The sequence below is a fragment of the Amblyraja radiata genome, chromosome 30, assembly GCF_010909765.2.
Source record: "Amblyraja radiata isolate CabotCenter1 chromosome 30, sAmbRad1.1.pri, whole genome shotgun sequence".
NCBI lineage: Eukaryota > Metazoa > Chordata > Chondrichthyes > Rajiformes > Rajidae > Amblyraja > Amblyraja radiata.
This window is the reverse complement of record NC_045985.1, coordinates 13,708,208-13,721,439: the sequence shown is the minus strand read 5'-3', so window position 1 is coordinate 13,721,439 and position 13,232 is coordinate 13,708,208. Positions and strand designations below refer to the sequence as shown.

Sequence of the window (13,232 nt, the reverse complement as noted above, 5' to 3'; positions counted from 1 at the left end):
TCAATTACCTTAGACTACTCTCGACTACCTACGAATAACATGCCGACCTACTTCGACTAAACCTACGAGTAAAAAAAGTATCGATTTTTCCCCATGGCAACCTTATTTTACTCGCGGGCTGTTTTCAACATGTTGAAAAATATGCCACGACCTAGCTGAGGCCTCGAGTACGCGGGGACCACTCTCGAGCATGAAGGAGAGTTACAAGGACCTCCTAGGACCTTGTGTCGACCATGCTGTGAGTATGAGTCGAGGGCAAACTCGCCAGAACTCGCGGATTAGGTCACCGCGGTGGGACAGCCACTTTAAGGTGTTGTCAAGCTGGAAGGGGTACAGAGAAGTTTAAGTAAGAACTGCTGATGCTGGAACCATCGAAGGTGGACAAAAAATGCTGGAGAAACTCAGCGGGTGAGGCAGCATCTATGGAGCGAAGGAAATAGGCAACGTTTCCGGTCGAAACCCTTCTTCAGACCCTTCGACCGGAAACATTGCCCATTTCCATCACTCCATTATGCCTCACCCGCTGAGTTTCTCCAGCATTTATGTCTACCTTCGATTTTCCAGCATCTGCAGTTCTTACTTAAACATTCACTCGACGACAGGTTTGGAGGGATATGGACCAAACGCAGGCAGGTGGGTCTAGTGTAGCTGGGACGTTGGTCGGTGTGGGCAAGGTGGGTCGAAGGGCCTGTTTCCACACTGTATCACTCTCTATGACTCTAAGGGTCTTGAACCAAGACCTCACCCATTCCTCTCTCCAGAGATGCTGCCTGTCCCGCTGAGTTACTCCAGCAGCTTGCATCTACTTTCTTAAACTAAAGGACACCTACTTGTTCAGCCAGATGACCGCATTGAGGTCCAGATGGTTGGTCGGCTCATCCAACATCAGTAACGTGGGCTCCATGAACAGGGCTCTGGAACACAGCAAGGGCAGAAGCATAAACACAATCACCTTACACTGACGGAGACACAAGGAACAGCAGACGCTGAAACCACGAGCAAGATACCAAGCACTGGAGGAACTCAGCGGCTCAGGCAACGTGCGTGGAGGGAACGGACAGGGGACAGTTCAGGCCACAACCCATCTTCAGTGTGAAGGTGGTCCTGGCCCAAAACATCACCTGTCCATGCTCTCCACAGATGCTGCCCGACCCGCCGAGTTCCTCCAGCACTTTGTGTTTTGATGAAGGGTCCCGGCCTAAAAGGTCGCCTGTCCATTTCTCTCCACGGATGCTGCCTGACCCACTGAGTTCCTCCAGCACTGTGTTACACATAAAACAGGTGCAGGAATAGGCCATTCGGCCCTTCGAGCCAGCACCGCCATTCAATATGATCATGGCTGATCATCCAAAATCACTACCCCGTTCCTGCCTTCTCCCCATATCCCTTGATTCCGTTGGATCTAATGCTCTATCTAACTCGCTCTTGAAAACATCTAGTGAATTGGCCTCCACCACCTTCTGTGGCAGGGAATTCCACAGATTCACAACTCCCTGGGTGTTTCGATGAAGGGTCCTGACCACAGTTGCTGCATGACCCGCTGAGTTCCCCCAACAATCAGTACCCTGTTCCTGCCTTCTCCCCATATCCCCGGACTCCGCTATCTTTAAGAGCCATCCTGACTACGGGTGCTGTCCGTACGGAGTTTGTACGTTCTCCCCGCGACCCGCGTGGGTTTTCTCCGGGATCTTCGGTTTCCTCCCACACTCCAAAGACGTGCAGATTTGTAGGTTCATCGGCTCAGGTAAAATTGTAAACCGTCTCGAGTGTGTGTAGGATAGTATCAGTGTGCGCCGATCACCGGTCAGCGCGGCCTCGGGCGGTCACGGTAGAATTGCTGCCTTAGAGCGGAGACCCGGGTTCGATCCCGACTACGGGCGCTGTCTATACGGAGTTTGCACGTTCTCCCCGTGACCTGCGTGGGTTTTCTCCGGGATCTTCGGTTTCCTCCCACACTCCAAAGACGTGCAGGTTTGTAGGTTAATTGGCTTGGTAAATGTAAAAATTGTCCCCAGTGGGTGTAGGCTGGTGTTAATGTGCGGGGAATCGCTGGTCGGCGCGGACCCGGTGGGCCGAAGGGCCTGTTTCCGTGCTGTATCTGTGTACTAAAGACTCAGTGGGCCTGTTTCCGCGCTGTATCTCTAAACTAAAGACTCGGTGGGGCCTGTTTCCGTGCTGTATCTCTATCTATCTATATAATATTAAAACTCTGTGGCTGGCTGGCTGTGTGTGTTTCTGCCTGACTTGTGGGTGCCAGCCTTTGATTCGTTGCTATGCCAACACCAGACCCAGAAACGCCCAGATATTTTCCATTTCGGTAGAGATTTCACTTTTCATTCCAAGTATCCACTCCTCATTAAATTTCGTCGTGTTTATGTACACATTTTTAATTAAATCCTTCTCTCCCTCCCACCCCCCCCAACCCATCTCACTCATTTTGTCGCCTCCTGCTGGCCAGCGACCATAACGGCTGCTGGCGCCCGCCTCTCGCCTCAAAGACGCCATTTAAAAACAGCCGCACTGCTGAGTCCTGAACGGCTTCAGTTGGAGGACCACGTCTCCCGTGGGGGCTACAGGTAGGGAACGGCTGCATTGGGAGAGCAGACCCAACGGGTCTGCACTTGGTCTAGTACTAATCTAAAGACTCGGAGGGCCTGTTTCCGCGCTGTATCTCTATACTAAATGAAACCCACGTCCGGTCTAATCCTTACCTGGCCAGTGAGACTCGCATCCTCCAGCCTCCAGAGAACTTCTTGGTGGGACGGCCTTGCATCTCAGGAGTGAAGCCCAAACCAGCCAGGATACGACGGGCTTTCGCCTCGGCCGCCGCGGCCCCCGTGGCCCGCAGCTCCTCGTACACCTGCAGAAAGGCCACAAGTGATGAGAGCAACTCTTGCCATTGAGGGAGTGCAGCGTAGGTTCACCAGGTTCGTTCCCGAGATGGTGAGACTGACATATGATGAAAGAATGGAGCGGCTGGGCTTGTATTCACTGGAATTTAGAAGGATGAGAGGAGCGCTTATAGAAACATATAAAATTATTAAGGGATTGGACACGCAAGAGGCAGCAAACATGTTCCCGATGTTGGGGGGGTCCAGAACCCGGAGCTACAGTTTAAGAACAAGGTGTATGCCATTTAGGACTGAGATGAGGAAAATCGTTTCCACCCAGAGAGTTGTGAATTTGTGGAATTCTCTGCCTCAGATGGCAGTGGAGGCCAATTCACTGGATGCTTTCAAAAGAGAGTTAGATAGAGCTCTTAGGGCTTGCGGAATCACACGATATGGGGAGAAGGCAGGAACGGGGTACTGATTGTGGATGATCAGCCATGATCACATTGAATAGCGGTGCTGGCTCGGAAGGCCGAATGGCCTACTCCTGCACCTATTGTCTACCTATCTACGAGCACAATTCGGCCCATCAAGTCTACTCCGCCATTCAACCATGGCAGATCTATCTGTCCCTCTCAACCCCATTCTCCATCTTTCCGTCTCATACCCCAGTCTCCTGCCTTCTCCCCATAACCCCTGGCACCTGTACTAATCTCACAGAGTGACAATGGCAGAGTTGCTGCCTCACAGCGCCAGAGACATGGGTTTGACCTCGACTACTCTCTGTACGTAGTTTGTACGTTCTCCCCCGTGGAGTGTGTGGGTTTTCTCTGGGTGCTCCGGTTTCCTCCCACACTCCACAGACGCGCAGGTTTGTAGGTTGGTGAATTTGTAAATTGTACGTAGCGTGGGTAGGATAGCGTTATAGTGTGGGGGGATCGCTGGTCGGCGTGGACTCGGCCTGTTTCCGCGCTGTATCTCTAAACTAAAAAAACTAAACGAAACAAGAATGCATCAAGAAGGAACTGCAGATGCTGGAAAATCGAAGGTACACAAAAATGCTGGAGAAACTCAGCGGGTGCAGCAGCATCTATGGGGCGAAGGAAATAGGCAACGTTTCGGGCCGAAACATTGCCTAGTTCCTTCGCTCCATAGATGCTGCTGCACCCGCTGAGTTTCTCCAGCATTTTTGTGTACCCAAGAATCTATCAACCTGTGCGTTGAATGTATCCATTGTGAAGTTATGACTCTCACCTTCTGCAGTCTTTCACCGGCTCGGTCATCTCCCTTCTCCAGGAGAGCCTGGAGCTGCCTCTCTTCTTCCAGCAGCTTGAGCCGCTTGGTATCAGCTTTCAGCACTGCATCGACGGCCACCGTGTCATCCGCCCGCACCTCTGAGGAGGGAACACACAGACTGTTAGCTCACCACACCTCTCTACTGAGGCCTCCCCATCACTCACTCCCTCCCTCCCTCCTCTCTGTCCACCAGACCCAAGACCGACGCTACACGCTGGAGTAACTCAGCGGGACAGGCAGCATCTCTGGAGAGAAGGAGTGGGTGACGTCTCGGGTCAGTCTTAAGAAGGGTCGCGACCCGAAACGTCACCCATTCCTTCTCTCCAGAGATTTCTGTGGCCTGTCCCGCTGAGTTACTCCAGCATTTTCATAATCACCATACTTTATTAGGCAAGTATGTTTTGCAACATACGAGGAATTTGATTTGCCATACAGTCACAGCAATAAAAAGCAACAAGACACACAAAACACATTTTAACATAAACATCCACCACAGTGACTCCTCCACATTCCTCACTGTGATGGAAGGCGGAAAATAGTTCAATCTCGTCCCTTCTTTGTTCTCCCACGGTCGTGGGCCTTGAGCCTTCCGTTGACGGGACGATCTTACTCCCGGAGCCGGCAGCGGGCCTCCTCGTCGAGGCGATCAGGCTCCCGCATTGGGGGGGTGAGAATCTCAGCTCCCCCGCACCGGGCGATCGAAGTTAGTCAAACGTTGTGCAGCTTTTGGAGGTTCCAGACATCGGTCTCTACCCGAGATTGCGAGCTCCTTGATGTTAAAGTCCGCAGGCCGCGGTTGGAGCGTCGATACCAGGCAAGTGATCAGCTCCGATGGTAAGTCCACATCCCTGCATTGGGGCTCAACATCAATCTCGAGCAAGGCTGTCAGCGCCACGGTGTTAGGCCGCTGAGCGACCGGAGATACGATCCAGAAACAATCGCATCTCCGGCAAGGTAAGAGACTGAAATGTACTGTCTTCGATTTAAACCAGCATCTGCAGTTCCTCCCTTCACTTCTCTATCTCCACCTACTCCATCACAGCCCATCATGGCCTGGAGCTTTGCCATACAGCGCAGAAACAGGCCCTTCGGCCCAACTTGCCCACGCCGAACAACATGCCCCATCTATATTAGTCCCACCTGCCAGCGTTTGGCCCATATCACTCGAAACCTTTCCTATCCATCCACCTGTATTCATGTATAATTTTATTAGATAGCACATCAACAAAAGCTTTTCAGCAATTAATGTAATAAAATTGAACTGCAGATGCTGGTTTATACCAAAGATATCTAAATATATTCATTAAAATATATGGTTAATATAATTACATAAATATATAATCTATATAAATATAATTTAATATATATTAAATGTAATAAATATATAAAATTGTGTTGGTGTGTGTCTTGGTTCTTTTCTTGTATGGCTGCAGAAACCAAATTTCGTTTGAACCTCATGTGAGGTTCAAATGACAAATAAAAGGTATTGTATTGTGGGTGGGACGGCGTTCTGGCGGCGGTGACCTGAGTCCGGGGTTTAGCCGCGGGCCAGCGGCTGCGTCCGCTGGACTGGAGGGCGGCAGCTTCGACCACCCCGGCCCGTGTGGTCCGGTGGAGCCGGCCCGTTTGCGGGGTTTGGTGAGCCGCGGGACTGTTTGTACCATCGCCCAGTGGGGAATCGCCTCAGCGCAGAGGGAGAAGAGGAGGGAAGAGACTGCAGCCCTAAGATTTTTGCCTCCACCACAGTGAGGAGGTGTTTGGAGGACTCACTGTGGTGGATGTTAATTTGTGTTTATTGTTGTTTATTATTGTATTATTGTATGTATGACTGCAGGCACGAAATTTCGTTCAGACCGTAAGGTCTGAATGACAATAAAGGTAATTCTAATTCTAATTCTAATTCTATTGTAAATATATATAATTTAATATATATTAAATGTATATTCAATATATGTCTATCTAAAGCTATCCAGTAGCTCAGTAAACGTTATAGTAATAAACCTAAACCCTTTTATCCCATTCTCAGCTAAGATCTTTTAGTTTAGTTTAGAGATACAGCGCGGAAACAAGCCCTTTGGCCCATCGATACCACTATCCTACACACACTAGGGACAATTTACAATTATAACAAGCCAATTAGCCTACAAACCTGTGCGTCTTTGGAGTGTGGGAGGAAACCGGAGCACCCGGAGAAAACCCACGTGGGTCACGGGGAGAACGTGCAAACTCCATACAGACAGTGCCTGTAGCCAGGATGGAACCCGGGTCTCTGGCGCTGTGAGGCCGCAACTCTACCGCTGCGCCACCGTGCCGCGCTTCTGTGCAATCTATGCAAGCACAATTTTCAGTGACACTCCACAGCAGGGGTGTCAAACTACCAGCCCTCGGGCCGCGGAGGGGGTCCAATCCAGCCCGTGGGGTGATTTTGGGGAAATAAATAGTATATTCACGACTATTTATTATGTATCTGTACGGCAGCCACTGTCTCTCCCTCGCCGGTACACAAAAAATGCTGGAGAAACTCAGCGGGTGCAGCAGCATCTATGGAGCTAAGGAAATAGGCAATGTTTCGGGCCGAAACGTTGCCCATTTCCTTCGCTCCATAGATGCTGCTGCACCCGCTGAGTTTCTCCAGCATTTTGTGTACCTTCGACTTTCCAGCATCTGCAGTTCCTTCTTAAACATTCTGTCCCTCCCCGCTCTCTCTCCCCCACCTCCCGTCCTCGGCTCCGTGATTGACCCGCGGTTGCCAAGGGGGACTGTTGCCCCCGGCAACCGCTGTCAAACAGACAAGATGGCGGCGCTGAGCTCCCCTTGGCCTCGGGCTGGCTGACAGACGTTCCCGCATGAAGTCGCATTTTTCCCAATCCGGCCACTGAGCTAAAATGAGTTTGACACCCCTGCTCTACACCCACACAAAATAAAACAATCCAGAATTAGCGAGCTCTGCCTGAAAAATATCCGTTATGAAGTTACGACACTGACCATCGGGAAGTTCATCTTACCTTGTTCACAGAGGAGCACGTCGATGTTAGGAGGGATGTTCAGCACTCGGTTCATAATGTGCTTCAGCATTGTTGTCTTACCCTTGCTGGGAAAGAGGGGGAGAAGTATTCAACATTACACCCACCCGGCGACAAGATTCCCGGCCCTTCATATATTGCCACATGGCTTCAATCAGTAGCCGATGGGGATGTGTTGGCGAGGTTTAACATGCGTGGCGGCACTGTGGCACAACTTACCCGTTAGGCCCGACCAGGCCATATCTCCTCCCGGCCACAATGTACAGGTCAGCATTGATGAAGAGTTCCTTCCCGTGAGCGGAGATGCTGAACCTCTCCAGCTGAAAAACAAAACATGGAGTCTCATTAACAGCGCCGGAGACCCGGGTTCCATCCCGACTACGGGTGCTGCCTGTACGGAGTTTGCATGTTCTCCCCATGGGTTTTCTCTGAGATCTTCAGTTTCCTCCCGCACTCTAACGACGTACAGGTTTGCAGGTTAATTGGTTTGGTGAATGTAAAAATTGTCCCTAGTGGGTGTAGGATGGTGTCAGTGTGCGGGGATCGCTGGTCGGCGCGGACCCGGTGGGCCAAAGGGCCTGTTTCCGCGCTGTATCTCTAAATTAAACAAAAAAAACTAAACACACCATCGAACCATTGAACCTACCTGATCTCCCGGTTGCTGGACACTTTAATTCTCCTTCCCAGTCCTACACAGACCTTTCTGTCCTAGGCCTCCTCCATTGCCAGAGTGAGGCTAAACGCAAATTGGAGGAACAGCATCTCATATTTTGCTTGGGTAGCTTACAGCCCAGTGGTATGAAATGTTGATTTCTCTAACTTCAGGTAACCCTGGCATTCCCTCTCTCCATCCCTCCCCCACCCAACTCGCAACAGCTTCTTGTTTTCACCCAACAAACAGCTAACAATGGCCTGTTTCCTATATCATCATTATATTTTCCATATCTTTCATTCATTGTTCTTTATCTCTCTCACATCACCGTTGATGCATCTCGTTTCCCTTATCCCTAACCAGTCTGAAGAAGAGTCTCGACCCGACACGTCACCTCTCCAGAGACGCTGCCCAAAGATCCTATAGCGGAGCAAGATCTTTGACGCTGCCTGTCCCGCTGAGTTACTCCAGCTTTTTGCGTCAATCTCATTTACACACAATGTCACCAGCAAGCTGGAGCTGAAGGTTTAGGTGACGTTTAGACAAGGGTCACAAAACAGGGACTCTGCTGGACTTGGGCAGATTGAGAGAGTGGGCAGAGAGGTGGCAGATGGAATACAGTGTAGCAAAGTGTGGAGTCAGGCATATTGGTAAAGTGGATAAAGGCATAGACTATTTTCTAAATGGGGAGACAATCCGGAAATGGGAGGTACAAAAGGGACCTGGGAATGCTGGTGCAGGATTCCCAAAACGTTAATCAGCAAGTCGAATCGGTAGTAAGGAAGGCAAACGCAATGCCAGCATTCATTTCAAGAGGACCAGAATACAAAAACAGGGATGTAATGCTGAGGCTCTATAAGGCCACATTTTTGGAATATTGTGAGCAGTTTTGGGCCCCATATCTGAGGAAGGATGTGCTGGCTCAGGAGAGGGTCCAGAGGAGGTTTACAAGAACGATCCCAGGAATGAGTGGGTTATCATAAGATGAGCGTTCGACAGCAATGAGTTGAGAAGGATGAGGCGGGGGGGACCTCATTGAAACCCTGATGAGGGGTCTCGACTCGAAACGTCACCTATTCCAAATCTCCAGAGATGCGAATTGACCTGCTGAGTTACTCCAGCATTTTGTGGCTATCTTCGGCATCTGCAGTTCCTTCCTACACATTAACTCAGTTGGTAGCATCTTTGGTCCAGGATGTAACGTACATGTGCCTGATGCTCTGATAGTGAAGTTGGTCTCAGTTTGACATCCCACCACCTCTGGTTCAGTTCAAGACCAGACTCCATAATGGACATGTGGGAAGGAACTGTAAATGCTGCCTTACACCAAAGATAGACGCAATCGGTGGGGGCGCTGCAATCGCGGCAGCCCTGTCAGCAGCGCGTTAGTTTTTTCAATTTTTTTTAGTATGTTTTAAAATATGTTTTTAATGTTTCTTTGTGTGTTTTGTGTGGAGGGTGGTGTGGGGGGGGTGAGGGGGAAACCGTTTCGGCCGCCTCCTCCATGGAGAGGCGACTTTTTCCAGGTTGCCTCCCCCGTGGCCTAACAGCAAGGATCGGCGCGGCCTTTCCCGGAGACGCGCTCGGGGCTTCAGCGGCGGGCGCAGCGTGGACTCTCGGCGTGGAGCGGGTGAGCCCTCGCTGGGGCTCGCTGGAGGGGAGCGCTCCGTTACGCTGGCCCGGGGCAGCCGGCAGCCTGAAGCCGCGCGCGGTCTGCACAGCTCCAGCTGGCGCGGCGTCTACAGCCCCATGAGGGAGACCCGGGGGAAGAAGAAGCCATCACTGCCGGCCCGCGGCCAACTTCTACCGCGGGCGTGGTGGCGACTTACCATCACCCCTGGAGGGGAGCTTCGACCGCCGGCCCTGCGGTCTGCGGTGCTTCTGGCTGCGGCGCAGCGGGTACTTTAAACTTTAAATCTCGACCGCCGGCCTGCGGCCTACACCAACTTAAAGCCGCGGTCTCCGGTGGGGAAGAGCCGATCCTGGACTTACCTGGACTTGTACCTTGTCCTTTTACCATCTGGAGGGTTGAGGTCCCGACCACGGGGGAAAATGGAGGACGACTGGCCAAATTGTGTGCCTTCCACCACAGTGATGAATGCTGTGGTGGATGTTTATGTTACATTTTTATTGTGTTTTTGTGTGTGTTCTTTATCATTGTACCGCTGCTGACATATTCATTTCACTTGCACTCTATGTGCAATGTGACAAATAAACCGTATTGTATTGTATAAAATGCCAAAGTAACGCAGCGGGACAGGCAGCATCTCTGGCGAGAAGGAATGGGCGACGTTTTTTGGTCGAGACCCTTCTTCAGACTGATATCAGGGGAGGAAGGGGACAAAGATAGAATGCAGTCAGAGACAGTAAGACTAGTGGGAGAACTGGGATGGGGAAGGGGATAGAGAGAAAGCAAGGGCTATCTGAAGTTAGAGAAGTCAATGAAAATGTCAAACATCCTCCTCAGTGGATATGTTTAAGGCAGAGAGAAATAAATATATATATATATAACGGGTCCCACTTGGTCTAGTGTTCTATATTTTTTCTATATCGCAGTCGATAACTCTCTTTCCACTTTCCCGCCCGAATCAGTCTGAAGAAGGGTCTCGACCTGAAACGTCACCCGTTCCTTCTCTCCAGAGATGCTGCCTGTTACTCCAGCAACCTTGTGTCCACCTCCACAATAGATACCTTGATGTCGGATGCATTCTCCAGCATGGCCTGTCGCGAGGACTGCTCAGCTTGCGATACAGAGAAGTCGCCCTCTGCATCATTTGACGCTTTGAGTGTGTCCACTTGTCGCTGGAACTCCATCTGAGGTGATGAAGAGGAACAGAAATAAGGTTACGAAACTTAAAGAGACATACGACACGATAGAACTTCATTTATCGCAGGAGAGAATATGCTGAGAGAATAGAGCGGCTGGGCTTGAACACTCTGGAGTTTAGAAAGATGAGAGGAGATCATATTGAAACATATAAGATTATTAAGGGTTTTACACGCTAGAAGCAGGAAATTATTTCCCGATGTTGGGGGAGTCCAGAACCAGGGGCCACAGGGGTCGGCCATTTAGAACGGAGATGAGGAAACACTTTTTCACACAGAGAGTGCAGAGAGTGGTGAGTCTGTGGAATTCTCTGCCTCAGAGGGAGGTGGAGGTCGGTTCTCTGGATACTTTCAAGAGAGAACTAGATAGGGCTCTTAAAGGTAGCAGAGTCAGGGGATATGTGGAGAAGGCAGGAACGGGGTACTGATTAGGGATGATCACATTGAATGGCGGTGCTGGCCCTATCTAAATGACTTACCCCTTATTCTTAAACTGTGGCCCCTGGTTCTGAACTCCCATGACATCGGGAACATTTTTCCTGCATCTTGTGTGTCCAATCCTTTAGCATTTTATATGTTTCTATAAGATCCCCTCTCATCGTTCCAAATTCCAGTGAATACAAGCCCAGTCGATCCATTCTTTCATCACGTTGAGCTTAGTTTGGAGATCCCACCGCCCCTGGTTCATTGCAAGACCAAACTCCACAGTGACGAGGACGATCTGGGGTTTGAATTAAGACTTGCACTGACTAAAGATAGAAGACACAAAAAGCTGGAGTAGCTCAGCGGGTCAGGCAGCATCTCTGGGGAAAATGAATAGGCAACATTTCCGGTCGAGACCCTTCTTCAGACTTTTAAAGATTCACTGGAGTTTAGAAGGATGAGGGGATATCTTATAGAAAAATATAAAATTATAAAAGGACTGGACAAGCTAGATGCAGGAAAAATGTTCCCAATGTTGGGCGAGCCCAAAACCAGGGGCCACAGTCTTAGAATAAAGGGGAGGTCATTTAAGACTGAGGTGAGAAAAAACGTTTTCACCCAGAGAGTTGTGAATTTATGGAATTCCCTGCCACAGAGGGCAGTGGAGGCCAAATCACTGGATGGATTTAAGAGAGAGTTAGATAGAGCTCTAGGGGCTAGTGGAGTCAAGGGATATGGGGAGAAGGCAGGCACAGGTTATTGATAGGGGATGATCAGCCATGATCACAATGAATGGCGATGCTGACTCGAAGGGCCGAATGGCCTCCTCCTGCACCTATTTTCTATGTTTGTCCAGGAAAGGAAAGAAAATGACACTCACTCCCTCCCCCAACCTCTTGAGGTTGCCTCCTGATTACTCTACAGCAATATAATTAGGCAAAGGCTCAGACAGAACAGAGAGGGCTCTGTATTTATTTCTTCTGCCTGATTAAATCAGCATTTTCTGGCCCAAAACAGGAGAACAGCATTAATAATCTGAATGGAAAAGCCAGACAAACAAGCTGCATAAGCTGAGCGTTTGTCGACACTGGGCCTGGACTCGCTGGAGTTTAGAAGGATGAGGGGGCACCTCATTGAAACTTGACGAATAGTGAAAGGCCTGGATAGAGTGGGTGTGGAGAGGATGTTTCCACTGGTGGGAGAGTCTAAAGCTAGAGGTCACAGCCTCAGAAGAAAAGGACGTATCTTTACAAAGGAGATGAGGAGGAATTTGTTTAGTCTGAGGGTGGTGAATCTGTGGAATTCATTGCCGCAGACGGCTGTGGAGGCCAAGTCATTGGATATTTTTAAAGCGGAGATTGACAGATTCTTTATTCGTACGGGTGTCAGGGGTAATGGGGAGAAGGCAGGAGAATGATTGAATGGCAGAGTAGGCGTGATGGGCCGAATGGCCTAAAACTGCAGCTGGCACTTATGAAACCTGGAACCAGACTGACACCGCATAATTGAATTGAATTGAATATTATTTTTCTCATTCAGACCTTTCGTTGCCTTGCAGTCATACATATAATAAAAATGACAAAAACACACAATCAACACAAATTTAACATCCACCACAGTGAGTTCACCAGGCACCTCCTCACTGTGATGGAAGGCATAGTCTTAGTCTTAACGACAGCCTTGATTGCTAATAAATGCAAAACTTCTAAAGATAGAGGGTTAATTCCGTAATTCTGTGCAGGAAGGAACTGCAGGTGCTGGTTTAAACCGAAGATAGACACAAAAAGCTGGAGTAACTCAGCGGGACAGGCAGCATCTCTGGAGAGAAGGTGACTGAAGAGGGGTCTCGACACAAAACGTCACCCATTCCTTCTCTCCAGAGATGCTGCCTGTCCTGCTGAGACACCCCAGCATCTTGTGTCTATCTTCAGAGGGTTGATTACATTGGCCAACGTTATCCTTCCTTTTTACACTCAGATGTTGTTTGGGACTGCAAAATAAGAAATAATTAATAGTTAAATTCAGAAATGTGCAGCCAGCCCCTACCTGCTTCTTCAGTTTCTTCTTTTCTTTCTTGCTTAAGTTGGCATATTTGTCATCTGCGGCCTTGTCCTTTGCTGCCTTTTCATCCTCCTCCCCTTCATAGTCGCCATCATCATTCTGCATTGTCAGGGAGGACAA

The 13,232-nt window shown here is 49.7% G+C and overlaps 1 protein-coding gene across 4 annotated transcripts in view; it reads right to left on the bottom strand.

Moving 5' to 3' along the window:
- abcf1 (ATP binding cassette subfamily F member 1) overlaps positions 1-13,232 on the bottom strand; it is a 62,936-nt gene that overhangs the window by 21,961 nt on the left and 27,743 nt on the right. For all 4 annotated transcript variants that reach the window (XM_033047670.1, XM_033047671.1, XM_033047673.1 and 1 more), the window contains 7 exons: positions 13,098-13,211; positions 10,494-10,616; positions 7,370-7,470; positions 7,133-7,218; positions 4,086-4,225; positions 2,712-2,860; positions 831-914 (listed from right to left, as the gene is read on the bottom strand). In XM_033047670.1, the coding sequence (XP_032903561.1) occupies positions 831-914; positions 2,712-2,860; positions 4,086-4,225; positions 7,133-7,218; positions 7,370-7,470; positions 10,494-10,616; positions 13,098-13,211 (797 nt within the window). The remainder of the gene's footprint in view (positions 1-830; positions 915-2,711; positions 2,861-4,085; positions 4,226-7,132; positions 7,219-7,369; positions 7,471-10,493; positions 10,617-13,097; positions 13,212-13,232) is intronic.